At 41.8% G+C, this 18432-nt stretch overlaps 1 protein-coding gene and 1 long non-coding RNA gene across 3 annotated transcripts; both read right to left on the reverse strand.

Moving 5' to 3' along the window:
* Positions 1-399: 399 nt before the first annotated feature.
* LOC121538058 (ras-related protein Rap-1A) lies at positions 400-16107 on the reverse strand. 2 transcript variants are annotated; one of them, XM_041845807.2, is made up of 9 exons: positions 15976-16104; positions 7167-7291; positions 5417-5505; positions 5220-5288; positions 5077-5133; positions 4541-4681; positions 2446-2589; positions 2146-2264; positions 400-1154 (listed from the first exon to the last, which is right to left on the reverse strand). In XM_041845807.2, the coding sequence occupies exons 3-8, from the start codon at positions 5471-5473 to the stop codon at positions 2175-2177; spliced, it is 558 nt and encodes a 185-aa protein (XP_041701741.1). In that variant the 5' UTR covers positions 5474-5505; positions 7167-7291; positions 15976-16104; the 3' UTR covers positions 400-1154; positions 2146-2174. The 2 variants fall into 2 exon arrangements, with proteins under 2 accessions (XP_041701741.1, XP_041701742.1); XM_041845808.2 differs by lacking the exon at positions 7167-7291 and having other exon boundaries at positions 15976-16107.
* Positions 16108-17649: 1542 nt separating this feature from the next.
* Positions 17650-18432, reverse strand: LOC121537435. Its single transcript, XR_005995068.1, has 3 exons — positions 18344-18432; positions 18194-18237; positions 17650-18028 (listed from the first exon to the last, which is right to left on the reverse strand). It is a non-coding gene; the product is annotated as an uncharacterized LOC121537435 (long non-coding RNA).

Here is an 18432-nt window from a genome sequence, read left to right on the forward strand (position 1 = left end):
TACAACACTGAAAAACACAATTCCATTTCACACCTGTACAGTTTAAACCAGTGTTTCGCAAACTCAGTCCTGGGGACCCAAAAGGGTGCACGTTTTGGTTTTTGCCCTAGCACTACACAGCTGGCTGATTCAAATAATCAAAGCTTAATGAGTTATTTGAATCAGCTGTGTAGTGCTAGGGCAAAAAACAAAATGTGCACCCCTTGGGGTCCCCAGGACTGAGTTTAGGAAACACTGGTTTAAACTGTACAGGTGTGAATTGGAATTGTGTTGTGTGAAACAGGCCTCAGTGTGGGTATTTTTTATTGAGAGAGCATGTTCATCTCTGATTTACCTTTTGATTTATTCACAACTATTAATTACTATCATGTATATAAAAAAAAAAGGCATTGACAAAAGAATGAAAATGTACTAAAATTTAATCATTCATAAAAGCTGGAAAATCATTTGACAGGGTAACTAACACAAGAAGCAATATTAGAGTTGGTTTTTAGTACAATATATTTTCAGCCTCAAGACACACAAATCACGTCTCTTCATTTCCCCCATTCTATAAAATATACATTTTCCACAGCTTCAGTATGCAAAACAGTAATTAGAATATATTATGGGAAATATGAAAGCCTTACAGCTTCCCATATAAAACAAAGTCACTTAGGAAATATGTTATTTGATGAATACAAGTCCTTAAAAGTAGTAGGAGAAAACATATGGACATTGATGCATTACTGTAGACACAATTAGTGCAGAAGGGTATGGTAATGAAAAGGGCCCACATTTCCCATGATGTACTTTGCAAACATTTGGTCATTTGAAATGTGCCAAAGATCTGACAATATTTGCAATCAAAACAACTTAATTCCCCAAATCCGCATGGTGGTCTCTTGTTTTAAATTGTAATTTCCAAAACAGGGGAAAGGCAAAACTCTTCATCACAAGGCTGTCCCATGAAAAAAAAAAAAAAAGAGAAAAAGGTCTGGATTTTATAACCATTAAAAAGCAGAGAAGAGTATCCAAGAAGAATAATCCTCCATTATTAGAGTGGTGAAGTAGAGAATTACTTGTCTGCCTTTGTCAAACTTCTCCAAACGTTGTTGAAAGATCTTGGAATGCTGGCACGTTCCAACTGGGCAACAGTATTGTATTGCAGCTTCCTGCAGATAAGAGACACAAGGACATGGTAGTCCAGAGGTACTTTTATTTACACACCCGTACATATTTATTTGGACAGTGAAGCTAAAACTTTGAATTTTGGCTCTATACTCCAGCATTTTGGATTTGAGAAAATGTTTTATATATGGCGACTGTCACCTTTTATTTGCAGGTTAGCGTTTTTCGTCATGATATTCACTTATAGTGTATTAAATGTAGTCTAAAGTTTAGTATTTGGTCCCATATTCCTAACACGTAATAACTAAATCAAGCTTGTGACTTTACAAACTTGTTGGATGCATTTGCAGTTTGTTTTGGTTGCGTTTCAGATTATGTTGTGCCCAATAGAAATTAATGGTAAATAATGTATTGTCATCTTGAGTCACTTATTGTAAATAAGAATAATGTTTCTGAACACTTATACATTAATGTGGATGCATTGCTACCATGATTACGGATAATCATGAATGAATTGTGAATAATGAGAGAAAATTATAGGCATAAATATCATAACCCCCAAAAACATGAGTCAGAAACTTGATGTAGTCATTGCGTGCTAGGAATATGGGACCATATATACGTTTTACTAAATGTAATACACTAAGTGAATTTGTACAACTACTTATGACACTTTCAAATGGCGGCACTAGAAACATACATTCTTAACTGCAAAACAGATATGAAAATACCCTCAAATAAAAAGGTGACATTCTGTACTGTCGCCTAATAAAACATTTGACCTCAAATCCAAAATTCTGGTGTATAGAGACTAATTAAAGGTTTCAGCTTCACTGTCCAAATGAATACGTAGGGGAGTGTACATTCCATGTGAGAGCAATTGCACATGTAATGCGTGACAGTAAAGAATGTGAGACAGGTTATTATGATAGAAAGCAAAAATATCAATGCAAGTACATACTCATGGAATTATGATAAAATTAGACTCCGTAAAAACCATTAAACATAGGTTCCATATCACCCCTTGGATCTCACCTGACTCAGAGCTGCTGCAAGTGAGAACTTTAGAGCAGTGTGCAATTTGACTTCTTCTTTGCTTTCTTCTTTTCTATCGGCGTTTTCCTATTGATCTGTCTGACCAGGTCATAGAAAATCTAAAGAGGCGCAAAGGAGCCGGTAGTTAGAGATACATTAACTAACTCTGTCATAGCCTCCAGATAATCACACTTGTTTCCTTGACAACATTTTATTTATTGTTGCAATTCCTTTCAACTCCGAGATATAAAACACATTAATTCAGTTCAGGTGACTGGAAGTGAAAGCAGTGGGGCTTACCTCATTAACGTTGATCTTTGATTTAGCTGAGGACTCTAGAAAGGCACAGTTGTTCCACTGTCTGGCCAGGTTCTGACCCTGCTCTTTGCCCACCACACGCTCATCCTCCAGGTCACACTTGTTGCCTACCAGGATCATGGGGACCTGATACAGAATAGGGAGAAATAGAGGGAAGGCTTTGAGATGGTTCTTTACTCAGTTTCTTTTCAAAACAAAAATATAGGACATTACAGTCTCCATAATGTGACAATCAATCAATCATGCACAAACTCTGCATGGGGCAGAAATAAGAGCATGGCTGAAACTGGCAAACATCAACCATGACATTTCGATCTCAAAGCCACCATCTTCTCTGCCATGCTCCCCCAATGTCTGTTGGAAAGCAGACAACCAGGTTTTCCTCTAGGATTTTGCCTGTGCTTAGCTCGATTCCGTTTCTTTATATCCTAAAAAACTCCCTAGTCCTTGCTGATGACAAGCATACCCATAACATGATGCAGCCACCGCCATGCTTGAAAATATGAAGAGTGGTACTCAGTGATGTGTTGAATTTGCCCAAAACATAACGCTTTCGTTGCCACATTTTTTGCAGTTTTACTTTAGTGCCTTATTTCAACAGGATGCATGTTTTGGAATATTTTTTATTCTGTACAGGCTTCCTTTTCACTATGTAATTTAGGTTAGTATTGTGGGGTAACTACAATGTTGATCCATCCTCAGTTCTCTCCTCTCTCAGCCATTAAAATCTAACTGTTTTAAAGTCACCATTGACCTCGGTGAAATCCCTGAGCGGTTTCCTTCCTCTCCGGCAACTGAGTTAGGAAGGACGCCTGTATCTTTGTAGTGACTGGGTGTATTGATACACCATCCAAAGTGTAATTAATAACTTCACCATGCTCAAAGGGATTTCCATGTCTGCTTTCTTTATTTGTACCCATCTACCAATAGGTGCCCTTCTTTGCGAGGCATTGGAAAACCTCCCATGTCTTTGTGGTTGAATCCGTGTATGAAATTCACTGCACGACTAAGGGACCTTACAGATAATTGTATTGTGTGGGGTACAGAGATGGGGTAGTCATTCAAAAATCATGTTAAACACTTATTGCACACAGTGAGTCCATGCAACTTATTGTGTGACTTGTTAAGCTACATTTTACTCCTGAACTTATTTAGGCTTTTCATAAAAAGGGATTGAATACTTATTGACTCAAGACATTTCAGCTTTTTAATTTTTAATTAAATTTGTAAACATTTCTAAAAACATAATTCCACTTTGACAATAAGGGGTATTGTGTGTAGGCCAGTGACACAATCTCAATTGAATCCATTTTAAATTCAGGCTGTAACAACAAAATGTGGGGAAAAAGTCAAGGGGTGTGAATACTTTCTGAAGGCACTGTAGAACATAACTGCATACAAATCATAAACGTATCATAGTGATCGTAACAGCTGTAATAAATGCATTGAAAACAAGGCCTAAGTGATGGAAGCACGTCAAACAGCAGTGACTGAGCCCTGATTAGCTACAATACTCACATCCTCAGTGTCAGTGAAAGCCCTAATAAGGTACAATACTCACATCAGTGTCAACAACAGTGACTGAGCCCTGAATAACTACAATACTCACATCAGTGTCAACAACAGTGACCGAGCCCTGAATAGCTACAATACTCACATCCTCAGTGTCAGTGAAAGCCCTAATAAGGTACAATACTCACATCAGTGTCAACAACAGTGACTGAGCCCTGAATAGCTACAATACTCACATCAGTGTCAACAACAGTGACCGAGCCCTGAATAGCTACAATACTCACATCCTCAGTGTCAGTGAAAGCCCTAATAAGGTACAATACTCACATCAGTGTCAACAACAGTGACTGAGCCCTGAATAGCTACAATACTCACATCCTCAGTGTCAGTGAAAGCCCTAATAAGGTACAATACTCACATCAGTGTCAACAACAGTGACTGAGCCCTGAATAGCTACAATACTCACATCCTCAGTGTCAACAACAGTGACTGAGCCCTGAATAGCTACAATACTCACATCAGTGTCAACAACAGTGACTGAGCCCTGAATAGCTACAATACTCACATCCTCAGTGTCCTTTACTCTCAGGATCTGTTCCCTCAGGTCCTGTAGATCGTTAAACGTGGACTGTGCCGTGATGGAGTATACAAGAGCGAAGCCTTGACCGTTCTTCATGTACAGGTCCCTCATTGCTGTGAACTGCTCCTGTAAAACAGCAGACGAAAGACTCCATGACATACTGGTCATATTTACTGCCATCATACAATCTGTTACCATGGCTAACGTTTACTGCCATCATACAATCTGTTACCATGGCTAACGTTTACTGCCATCATACAATCTGTTACCATGGCTAACGTTTACTGCCATCATACAATCTGTTACCATGGCTAACGCTTTACTGCCATCATACAATCTGTTACCATGGCTAACGTTTACTGCCATCATACAATCTGTTACCATGGCTAACGTTTACTGCCATCATACAATCTGTTACCATGGCTAACGTTTACTGCCATCATACAATCTGTTACCATGGCTAACGTTTACTGCCATCATACAATCTGTTACCATGGCTAACGTGGACATGTTCTACTTACTGTTCCAGCTGTGTCAAGGATTTCAAGCATGCATTGCTGCCCGTCCACTTCAACTTGCTGTGGGAGAGAGGGAGTAACGTTTAGTAAAATGTTGACACCTGAGTGGTGGCAATGGAGCTCTTAGTAACTTTAGGGCAGCATACCTTTCTGTAGGAGTCTTCTATTGTGGGGTCATATTTTTCCACAAAAATACCTTGTACAAATTGGACTGTCTGGAAGAGAATAAGCAAGGAGAGAAGAGCATAAATATATAGTGACATACATTCTCAAAATCAAATGCCCACTCAAATCACTTATGCCCAGGATGCCTCAATAGAAACCTAGGCAAGGCACTACTCACCAGTGCCGATTTGCCGACACCTCCGGAGCCTAACACCACTAGTTTGTATTCACGCATGGTGGGGTTACTTCACTAGACAGCACAAACGTCTGCAAGAGGAGAGACAAGAGAGAGCATTGGTTAGGCCTACTTACGTCACTATTTATATAATTGAACACATTGCCAGCCACAGATGAGAACCCAATAATGTCTTTCAGCTTTCATCAGATCTAGACGTAACATTGTGTAGTGGTTCATTCCTCTTGGCTTTCCCATTATCTAACTACTCATACATAGCTCAGCCTAAACATAACTGTCTGCTAGTGGTATCCCCTTTGACAACACATATTTCAGGAACTGAAACTCCTCTCCCTCTACCAAAATAATAATCTCTCCATCCCACCCACTACCCAGGGACATCAGCTGACATGACGAGGCCATGTTCCCTTTTCAAAAGAAGGAAACAAATAGAGAAGAGCCAAGATAACCCAGAGATTTGTTCCTACATCTTTAACACTTGAGTGAGTGACAGTGAGCTGACGGTAATTGTCAGACAGCTCAGTCTCTATGGAGTTGGTGGGTAATAGCCACAGTGCCACAAATAGCTTCATCTCATTAGCATGCTTAGGAGCAGGCCGTGTGGGGTGAGGAGTCGCCACCTCCATCAGCTTGGCACAGAGATAAGTAGGGCTTGTAAAATTAGCACAACATTATGAAACTCATAAAACAGTCAAGTATTTATGACTTGATATTACAAAACTATCCAATTCGCATTTCCTGTTCTGTCTTGGAGCCAGCCATGGAAATGTGAAGCACCTGCCAGGAGAGACACTTCTCCCCCAGAATATTATCCCCACGAAACCCATTTTACTTTTGTCTGTATTGTGCTTATTCCATTGGGGACCACGTTGGAAACAACGTGTTTAACATGCATCTTTTCCACCAATAAATCAACATGTCTTATGTCAAATAGGAATAACCACCAGGCAATGGCAAAAGCTACTCCATGAGAAAATCATTGTGTTTTATGTGCAGAGAAACAATCCAAACCCACTATGCAAGGACAGCAGCACCACAAGCCTACAATGGAAAGATGGGCGGTATGAGGGATGTTACAAAGGTCAATCCTCAGGCCATTGCAATACACCCCCTCTGTGAAAATGTTGTGCATATAGAAAACAGAACAGAGATTAGAGTAAGAGAATGACCAGACCAAGAAAGGCAACTTGTGTTTGATTCTGATATCAGCTCCATTCTAGAAGCATACTTAGAACCCACAGACGCAGTAAGAATGGTAAACAAAGAGTCTGCCACAAACGTTTCAAAAAGGCATTTCATTTATATCTGATGTGGCCACAGCCTTTAGTAGCCTCTAACTTACTGATAAGAGATAACACATCTGGAGTAGCACTTAAGCAAATAAATGCCTTTAGAACTTCACATGGTCAATCCCAATCTTAGAATTCCTGCAAAGCACAGCTGATATAGAGAGTGTTTCCATGTTGACAGGATGTTGGCACATCCACCATGCCCACTGCACACCGGCAGTGAGAACACTAGCCTGTTGATATCTTACAAGTCATTGAGGGTTCAGATCCAGATAACACAATAGACAACAATTAACTCGACTGAAAACCTGTAGCTAGGCAACTTTCTTTCGTTCTTATTACTAACGCTATGTGAGTTGAACATTCCAAGGCAGCATATAGCCTAATATCTGCACTAAAGCTCATTTTCCAGCAAAAACACGCACTTTAAGGTCATAACCTACCGTGTACAAGGCTGGAAGCGACAACTCCCCAATACATCTGGTGAGGGAGGGCTAGCAGTTCACAGGACACACACTGACGTCTGTTGGCAGGTGTGGAGGCTGTGGTGGGAGCCAAAGGAGTTAGGCTACTCCAGAGAATCCCCACAAAGATAGGAAAAAGACAATATGTAAATTGCAGTTCACTTTATGTAAATAATCTTAGGTCTGCACTTTGAGGGAGTTGGGAGTGAGACAGATTTAGTCAAACAGTGGGCGTACATTAGGCCGAATCATCTACTCATCACCATCAACATGGTCTCAGAATCCTCACTAAACTTGAAAAAGGCCTGAATGATAAGAAAACCAGACAATTGTTAGGACTACAAAAGAAACCCATTCAGAATGTGCCAATGAAAGGGCAACATAAGGTTATCTGTGTTTACACAGATTTCTGTTCAAAATTGAGGTGCAATTGACTGCATAAAAGCCGATTTTGCTTATCAGTCATCAGACAGCCAAATCACTCCTGGCTTCTTTCAGACTTCTGAGTGAGAGAAAGTTTGTCAGATTTTAAAACCTTTGCTACTTTAAACATGTCAGAGTTCTCTAAATTGAGAGACATAAGCTTCAATTATTTTATCTATGGATAACAATTATTTTTGACAATCTTAAATGCATACAAAGGGGACACCTGATGGGAATGTGGTTAATTGATTGCTTTTATTGCACATGGGAGTTCTCCTGAATGGCATTTCATGCATCAAATCATAATTCTCAAAAGACAATAATAGCCACCCTTGCTATTTACAAAAGTATGTGGACACCTGCTCGTCGAACATCTCATTCCAAAATCATGGTAACCCCTTTGCTGCTATAACAGCCTCCACTCTTCTGGGAAGGCTTTCCACTAGATGTTGGAATATTGCTGCGTGGACTTGCTTCCATTCAGCCACAAGAGCATTAGTGAGGTTGGGCACTGATGTTGGGCGATTAGGCCTGGCTCGTAGTCGGTGTTCCAATTCATCCCAAAGGTGTTCGATGGGGTTGAGGTCAGGGCTCTGTGCAGGCCTGTCAAGTTCTTCCACACAGATGTCGACAAACCATTTCTGTATGGACCTCCCTTTGTGCACAGGGGCATTGTCATACTGAAACAGGAAAGAGCCTTCCCCAAACTGTTGCCACAAAGTTGGAAGCACAGAATCGTCTAGAATGTCATTGTATGCTGTAGGGTTAAGATTTCCCTTCACTGGAACTAAGGGGCCTAGCCCGAACCATGAAAAACAGCCCCAGACCATTATTCCTCCTCCACCAAACTTTAAGTTGGCACTAGGCATTGGGGCAGGTAGCGTTCTCCTGTCAGCCGCCAAACCCAGATTTGTCCGTCTGACTGCCAGATGGTGAATCGTGATTCATCACTCCAGAGAACACGTTTCCACTGCTCCAGAGTCCAATGGCGGCGAGCTTTACACCACTCCAGCCGACGCTTGGCATTGCGCATAGTGATCTTTCCACTTGACAATAACAGCACATACAGTTGACCGGGGCAGCTCTAGCAGGGCAGAAATATGACGAACTGACTTGTTGGAAAGGTGGCATCCTCTGACGGTGCCACGTTGAAAGTCACTGAGCTCTTCAGTACGGGCCATTCTACTGCCAATGTTTGTCTATGGAGATTGCATGGCTGTGTGCTCGATTTTATACACCTGTCAGCAACGGGTGTAGCTGAAATAGCCGAATCCACTAATTAAGGGTGTCCACATACTTGTGGCCATGTAGTGTAGCTAGCTAGCTGCAAATGCAACATAAATGTGTGAATCTCAATCTAGCTAGTTAACTAGCAAGCTAACTAGCTATAGCTAATAGGAAATGGTGTAGCTCATCACTTTGATAAAAGCAAGACGGTTCCAGTGTAAAGTTAGAACTACTTAAGCGTAGGGCTGTGACAATACCAGTATCGCAATACTTTTTCCATGGCAAAAATGAAAAGACGAAGCAGATCAAACTATTCGGTCCTTTAAAAATATAATATAATATAAAAACCTGCTGTATGTAAAATAGTGTACTATAGCTTAGATTATGTTTGTTTCCAACATTAGGGCTGTTTTCCCAAAGAAGTTAAATCCGCTTTGTGTTTTGTTTCTTTGCCACGATACTAACGAGTATCGCAATACTGGTATCGTCCCGGCCCTAGCTAAGAGGTGGGGTAGCTACAGATTGTTACATCAGACAATGTGATTTAACGAAATATTTGTTATCCATTGCTAGAGCTGTGGCAGTCATGAAAATGTGTCAGCTGGTGATTGTCAAGCAAATAACTGCCGATCTCACGGTAACTGACTGTTAATTAACATTAACATTTAGCATCTCCTGGCTTCCATGCATAGCCTACAAGCCACAGATGCAGACCTTTGGAACATCTACATTTGAAAAATTATAATAAATCCATGTAATATAGCCAACACCATCACAATAAATCCATGTAATATAGCCAACACCACCACAATAAATCCATGTAATATAGCCAACACCATCACAATAAATCCATGTAATATAGCCAACACCATCACAATAAATCCATGTAATATAGCCAACACCACCACAATAAATCCATGTAATATAGCAAACACCATCACAATAAATCCAACATTTATTTGAGAAAGGTCTAAAGAAACATGATATGAAGAAAATGTAGTCTATTTCAGAAGAACAGAATAGCATACTCTGAGTTGTCCAGTGTACAGCACCAGTGACTCGGTTAATAAGGAAGTGGTCAGATGACGCAGATGCTAAGCTAAAAGGACTGTTTTGCTAGCACAGACTGGAATATGTTCCGGGATTCTTCCGATAGCATTGAGGAGTACACCACATCAGTCACTGGCTTCATCAATAAGTGCATCGATGACGTCGTCCCCACCCTAACCAGAAGCCATGGATTACAGGCAACATCCGCACTGAGCTAAAGGGTAGAGCTGCGGCTTTCAAGGAGTGGGACTCTAACCCAGACGCTTATAAGAAATCCCGCTATGCCCTTCGACGAACCATCAAACAGGCAAAGAGTCAATACAGGACTAAGATTGAATCGTACTACACCGGCTCCGACGCTCGTCAGATGTGGCAGGGCTTGAACACTATTACAGACTACAAAGGGAAGCACAGCTGCGAGCTGCCCAGTGACACAAGCCTACCAGACGAGCTAAATCACATCTATGCTCACTTCGAGGCAAGCAACACTGAAGCATGCATGAGAGCATCAGCTGTTCCGGATTACTATGTGATCACGCTCTCCGTAGACGATGTGAGTAAGACTTTTAAGCAGGTCAACATTCACAAGGTTGCAGGGCCAGACGGATTACCAGGACGTGTACTCCGAGCATGCGCTGATCAACTGGCAAGTGTCTTTCTTCACTGACATTTTCAACATGTCCCTGACTGAGTCTGTAATACCAACATGTTTCAAGCAGACCAACATAGTCCCTGTGCCCAAGAAGACTAAGATAACCTGCCTAAATGACTACCTACCCATAGCACTCACGTCTGTAGCCATGAAGTGCTTTGAAATGCTGGTCATGGCTCACATCAACACCATTATCCCAGAAACCCTAGACCCACTCCAATTTGCATACCGCTCCAACAGATCCACAGATGATGCAATCTCTATTACACGCCACACTGGCCTTTTCCACCTGGACAAGAGGAACACCTACATGAGAAAGCTATTCATTGACTACAGCTCAGCGTAGTCCAAGTTCCTTGGTGTCCACATCAACAAACTATCATGGTCCAAACACACCAAAACATTTGTGAAGAGGGCACGACAAAGCCTATTCCCCTCAGGAGGCTGAAAAGATTAGGCATGGGTCCTCAGATCCTCAAAAAATTCTACAGCTGCACCATCGAGAGCATCCTGACTGGTTGCGTCACCGCCTGGTATGGCAACTGCTCGGCCTCCGACCGCAAGGCATTACAGAGGGTAGTGCGTACGGCCCAGTACATCACTGGGGCCAAGCTCTCTGCCATCCAGGACCTCTATACCAGGCAGTGTCAGAGGAAGGCCCTAAAATGTGTCAAAGACTCCAGCCACCCTAGTCATAGACTGTTCTCTCTGCTACCGCACGGCTAGCGTTACCGGAGCGCCAAGTCTAGGTCCAAAAGGCTTCTAAACATCTTCTACCCCCAAGCCATAAGACTCCTGAACAACTAATCATGGCTACACGGACTATTTGCATTGCCACCCCAACCCCTCTTTTACGCTGCTGCTGCTACTCTGTTTATTATCTATGCATAGTCACTTTAACTCTACCCACATGTACATATTACCTCAATTACTACTGTTATTTTACTGCTGCTCTTTAATTATTTATATATATCTTTTTTTGTTATCTATTTTTTACTTAACACTTTTTTTCCCCCTTTTCTTAAAACTGCATTGTTGGTTAAGGGCTTGTAAGTAAGCATTTCACTGTAAGGTCTACACCGGTTGTATTCGGCGCATGTGACAAATACAATTTGATTTGAGTTAAGAAATAAATATAGTAGGTCTAGCCTATAGAAAGCTGATGGGATCCTCCTCTTTTTAATACAGGCCATCACTCTGTCTTCTCACAAAATTGCATAGCCTATAGAAATGTTGCGCAACATGAGGTCTCATTAAGTGTTTGATTAGATTTTCGATCACATTTGCATTGATGTCAGAGTGATTAGAGGGACAATAGAGTGCTGGCAGTTAGCAAGTTTGGTAGGCTACTAATGACCATCAGCAGCATCAGAGTTTGGAGAAGCCTAATTACCGTGACTAAATGGACACGTGGAATTTGACTGCCATCATTACTCGTGACCGCCGGTGTGGCAGTAATACGCTCATCGTAACAGCCCTATCCATTACTGTGAGTTACAGGTTAGGTATTGTTTAGTGTAGCACAGGATTTTTACCAACCTTAACTTGCCGATACTAGCGATTCTGCCAAACATGCATCTTCTAAAATGTCAGTGTCCAGTTGCAGGTGGTGCGTTTTAATTTAGAAAATGCTTTATTCAAATAAATACATTTTTTGCTCCATTAAGTAATCAAACAACTTGTACGCCGCCATCTTGTCCATTTCACATTTTTTTCCTCATTGATTGAGACAGGTGGTTCCACCCCAAAGTGGCGCATGTCATGATGACACTCACTTGTCTCAATCAATGCACTCTCCACGGAATCGGAAGAAACCGGATGTTTCTTGTTCTCAGGGATACAGTATTTTTAACCCAACTTCAGTTTCCCCTAAAAAAACAGAAGTAGGGACTCCACTCAGGCATCCTTCTATGCCTGCTACGTTAGGTTATGATCAATGAGAGAAGATTTGAAATAGACAAGATGGTGGCATACACATTGTTGGATTACTTACATTTTAGTCATTTAGCAGACGCTCTTATTCAGAGCGACTTACAGTTAGTGAGTGCATACATTTTCATACTGGCCCCCCGTGGGAATCAAACCCACAACCCTGGTGTTGCAAAAGCCATGCTCTACCAACTGAGCTACACAGGACATACACAAGGAGCAAAACAATTATTTATTGTATACTGAACAAAAATATAAAACGCAACATGTAAAGTGTTGATCCCATGTTTCATGAGCTGAAATCAAATATAAAATGTTCCATATGCTCAAAAAGCTTATTTCTCTCATTTTTTGCACAAATTTGTTTACATCCCTGTTAGTGAGTATTTATCCTTTGCCAAGATAATCCATCCACCTGACAAGTGTGGAATATCAAGAAGATAATTAAAAATGATCATTACACACGTGCATCTTGTGCTGGGGACAATAAAAGGCCACTAAAATGTGCAGTTGTCACACAACACAATGCCACAGATGTCTCAAGTTGAGGGAGCGTGCAATTGGCCTGCTGACTGCAGGAATGTCCACCAGAGCGGTTGCCAAATAATTGAATGTTTATTTCTCTACCATAAAGCCACCTCCGTCATTTTAGAGAACCTGGCAGTACGTCCAACCGGCCTCACAACCGCAGACGACGTGTAACCACGCCAGCCCAGGACCTCAACATCCGGCTTCTTCACCTGCAGGATGGTCTGAGACCAGCCATCCGGACAGCTGATGAAACTGAGTTTGCACAACCAAAGAATTTCTGCACAAACTGTCAAACGTCTCAGGGAAGCTCATCTGCGTGCTCGTCGTCCTCACCAGGGTCTTGACCTGACTGCAGTTCGGCATCGTAACCGACTTCAGTGGGCAAATGCTCACCGTTGATGGCCACTGGCATGCTGGAGAAGTGTGCTCTTCACGGATGAATCCTGGTTTCAACTATAGCGGGCAGATGACAGTATGGCGTTGTGTGGGCGAGCGGTTGGCTGATGTCAATGTTGTGAACAGAGTGCCCCATGGTGGCGGTGGGGTTGTGGTACGGGCTGGCATAAGCTACGGGCAACGAACACGATTGCATTTTATCAATGACAGTTTGAATGCACAGAGATACCGTGATGAGATCCTGAGGCTCACCTCATGTTTCATAATGTCCCAGTTCTTCTATGGCCTGCATACTAACCAGACATGTCACCCATTGAGCATGTTTGGGATGCTCTGGATCGACAACGTGTTCCTGTCCCGCCAATATCCAGCAACTTTGCACAGCCATTGAAGAGGAGTGGGTTAACATTCCACAGGCCACAATCAACAGCCTGATCAACTCTATGCGAAGGAGATGTGTCGCGCTGCATGACACAGGGCGCATTGCGAGATGGTACTTGAAGGAGAAACTGAGTTGAATAATTTGGTACACTGTTTAGATAGAGCACATGACGATATAAGCGAATGGATGTGTTCTAGACAAGTATGCCCATACCATTTATTTGCTGATTTGGTGATCTGGAGAGCAGGTAATTGTTTTAAAAGCGTTATTAAAATGTGATAGGGAATAACACTATCTCCAGTGACGAGAACTAGCCTAAAGGCCAGCAGATAGCAATATTGATGGTTCGTACCTAAAAACATTCTCCATTCAGGCTGCAAAGGCGTCAATTTCGCCCATAACTAGATTTAATGGTGAGAAGGAGCGGGGAAAAAATTGGAAAATATGCTTTCTTTATGAAACACAATTTTCCACCGCCATGCTAGTGGCTAATGCTACTTCCTGATGTTGCACCCTGCATTCAGCCAGGGGTAAACAGACTGCTGCAACCTGATTGGCTGAACGCAATACCCAGGACTAGCATTCTTAGGCATTAGCCACTTTAGCATGGTGGTGGAAAATGGTGTTTCATAAAGAAAGCACACATTTTCCCTGTTTTTTTCCACCTTATCACCATTAATTTACTGAGTTACAGTTTATATAAGGAAATCAGTCAATTGAAATGAATTCATTAGATCCTAATCTATGGATTTCACATGACTGGGCAGGGGCGCAGCCATGGGTGGGCCTGGGAGGGCATAGGCCAACCCACTTGGGAGCCAGGCCGACCTACTGGGGAGCCAGGCCCAGCCAATAAGAATGAGTTTTTCCCTACAAAATGGCCTTTATTACAGACAGAAATACTCCTCAGTTTCATCAGCTGTCCGGTCTCAAGACGATCCCGCAGGTGAAGAAGCCGGATGTGGAGGTCCTGGGCTGGCTTGGTTACACATGGTCTGCAGTTGTGACGCCGGGTTGGTTGTACTGCCAAATTCTCTAAAATGACATTGGAGGCGGCTTATGGTAGAGAAATGAACATTCAATTCTCTGGCAACAGCTCTGGTGGACATTCCTGCAGTCAGCATGCCAATTGCAAGCTCCCTCAAAACTTGAGACATCGTTGGCATTGTGTTGTGTGACAAAACTGCACATTTTAGTGGCCTTTTATTGTCCCCAGCACAAGGTGCAACTGTGTAATGATCATGCTGTTTGATCAGCTTCTTGATATGCCACACCTGTCAGGTGGATGAATTATCTTGGCAACAGAGAAATGCTCACTAACAGGGATGTAAACAAATGTATGCACAACATTTGAGAAAAATAAGCTTTTTGTGCATATAGAAAATTTCTGGGATATTTTATTTCAGCTCAAGAACCATGGAACCAACACTTTACATGTTGCATTTATATTTTTGTTCAGTATATCGATGACAAGTTCTTCCACGATTTCAGACAGACCACTTAAAACATTGTTTTTACCCACTGATAGATAGGCTTTCATCAAATTGATTTTATTTCTGGGGTGGATTATTCCTTTACTTGGTCGAAAATTATATGTATCACACCAAACAGTACGTAACCTGTTACTCCCAGTAATAGATACCAAAAACCTTTGGTTAAATCACATTATATGGTGTAACAATCTGTAGCTAGGGGTGGGGATGAGAGGTGGCTAGCTAATTTAGCCAGCCAAGTTACCATTTAGTTAGCCAGCTAGCTAACTTTAGCTAGTTAGCTGGCGAAGTTGGCTACCTACCTATTTAGTTAAGCTAATCCACATTTGCCATCCTGGACCGATTCAAAGTTATAGTTAGCTACCAGTACACCATCTAGGTGAGCCAACCGGGTAGTGGCTAACTTGTTAATGGTAAATCCATCAATTGCCAACTAGCCAAAATTAGCTAGTTAGTTGCGAACTAGCTACAGCCAACTCCCTTCGGCTTGTTATGCTAGTTGCTTTAGCTAGCTGTTTTAGCTCGCTAACGTTAGCCTCCCTTCCATCCGGCCTAGACTTTCGCTGTAACTAGCGAGCAACTACCATAGTTAGCTGTCCTACTTTGACATCTGACACATTTCTAACATTACCACCGACCTACATCTATATTGGAGTATTGATTAGCACAAAACGGTTGTTATGACCAGATATAATCTTTACTCACCGTGTTTTGGTCTCCCCGCCGCCTCACTGGAGTAGCAGACTTCAATGAATCTAGGTCGCAGATATACTTCAACCTAGACTTCAATGAACCTCGTTCGGCACTGCAAACGTCACTCCCTAACAAACGTCACTCCCTATCTAACCTCTCAAACCATAAATGGCAACGGACGGTGCAGACTACCGTAGTTTCAAGGCAGCCTGGGTATTAACAATGTTGTAGTCCAGGCATAAAACCATATGGATCATCTGAGTATTTTGGCAACCATGCACACACTGAGTGCAAATATGATTAAATAAGAGATGACAAGTTTGTTGCCATGGTCTTCACATTATAAACGGAGCAGTGTGACAAAAACTATACAACAAAATAATAAATAGCCTATAATTATCAAGTAGGCCTACTGCCATACAAAATGTGTTTGGATAATGTGGGCATGCAGAATGCTGTAGTGTGCAATTAGATAGCATACTTTCCCACTGGAGTTTTCAGAAATTAGCCATCTCTACTTGTTCAAACATATCAGAGGAAACAGACATTCAGTCACTAGTAAAAGTCTACACACCCCTTGCACAGCACCCCTCCTTTCCTTTGTTTGCTGAAGCGCAAAGGCCCACCTGAACTTCACATTTTGCTACCTTAAAATGAAATCTCAAAAGGGAATACATTGGATAATTTTCCTACCGATCTACACAACCTACTCCACATTTTCAAAGTTAAAGAAAAATTATATAAAATATTGAAAATTAATAAACAAAATAACTAAAAAAACAAAGATGACTTGATTGCGCACTATAAAATTGCTCAAGCTCAGTAGATTTGGGTGGGAGTCATTGATAGAGAGCAATATTCAAACCTTGTCTCTGACTAAGGCTGGACCACTCAGGAACACTCAACACCTCTTGGAAAGCCATTCTGGTGTGTCTTTGACATAAGAAATTGTGTAATTGTCCCTCTGAAAAATAAAACTCTATCCCAGGGTTAGGTTTTCAGAAGACTGAAGCGGATTTTGCTGTAACTTTTTACCTGGGCTTTGCTCCTTTCATATTTTTGTTTTATCCTGACAAACTCCCCAGTCCCTTCCGGTGACAAGCATTCCTATAACATGATGCTGCCACCACAATACTTAAAAAATCGTCTGGCCACTCTACCATAAAGGCCTGATTGGTGGAGTGCTGCAGAGATGGTTGTCCTATCTCCACAGAGGAACTCTGGAGCTCTGTCAGAGTGACCATCGGGTTCTTGGTCACCTCCCTGACCATGGCCCTTCTCCCCCGATTGCTCAGTTTGGCCGGGCGGTCAGCTCTAGGAAGAGTCTTGGTGGTTCCAAACTTCTTCCATTTAAGAATGATGGAGGCCACTGTGTTCTTGAGGACCTTCAATGCTGCAGAAATTTTTTGGTACCCTCCCCAGATCTATGGCCTTGACACAATCCTGTCTCGGAGCTCTATGGACAATTCCTTCATGGTAGAATCTCATTCAAAATGTTTCACAGCTGTAATGGTGTGAAGACATACGCAATCAAGACATCGTTTAAAAAAAAATTATACAATATTTTGGAAAATGTTCTATACTTTTTATTTTCACTAGGCACTGTATCAGAGGAAACAGATGCAGGGAAACAGTGGGAAATATCTGACGATCTTCAACTGTATACCACACACACACACACACACACAATAGCAATAATGGTCGCCAATCCAAAGCTTCTAAACACTGGTCATACTGTACTGTACATACACCATCAATGTGTTGGCAGTGTTGTGAGAATGCCCTCTATCATTTACATTTACATTTTAGTCATTTAGCAGACGCTCTTATCCCGAGAGACTTACAGTTAGTGAGTGCATACATTTTCATACTGATTAAAGACTTGTGACCCTCACTGAGGTCTTTGTTAATTTAGTGTCAGGAGGGAGTAGAGAGCATTGTCATCTATTTCCGGTGGGGTTTCACAAAACCTAATGGTGCAGTACAAGTCACTGTCTTCCTGGGGGAGAATGTTGGAGCTGTACATAATTATCTCATCATACACATGACAAGTGTCCTCTTCATCCTGAAAGCGAGAGAGAGAGAGAGAGAGAGAGAGAGAGAGAGGGGTGGGGCATTGGGTAGAGTTTATTTGTTGAGTGAGTTGGTGCATATAGCCTAAATACTGCTGTCTAATTACGGCATGCAAAATCTTATTCAAACTATAAGCATCAACAATTATCCAATTCACCTGTGCAATGTCTACAGGATCTGATACTTCAGATGATGGAAATGCTAAGGGACACAAATTATAAACATAAACATAAACAAAATAATACTATTTTCATAACTACAGTATGATATGTAGGTAGGCTATCAAAGAGAGAGGATTTGGTCTTACTCAGTGAGCGTGACATTGATTGTTTTCTGAGGAGTAGACCAAGTGCAACCACAGTGCAACACATCAATGGTCCAAGGACAGCTCCCACA

This window comes from Coregonus clupeaformis, chromosome 24, assembly GCF_020615455.1.
Source record: "Coregonus clupeaformis isolate EN_2021a chromosome 24, ASM2061545v1, whole genome shotgun sequence".
In the NCBI taxonomy this organism is placed as follows: domain Eukaryota; kingdom Metazoa; phylum Chordata; class Actinopteri; order Salmoniformes; family Salmonidae; genus Coregonus; species Coregonus clupeaformis.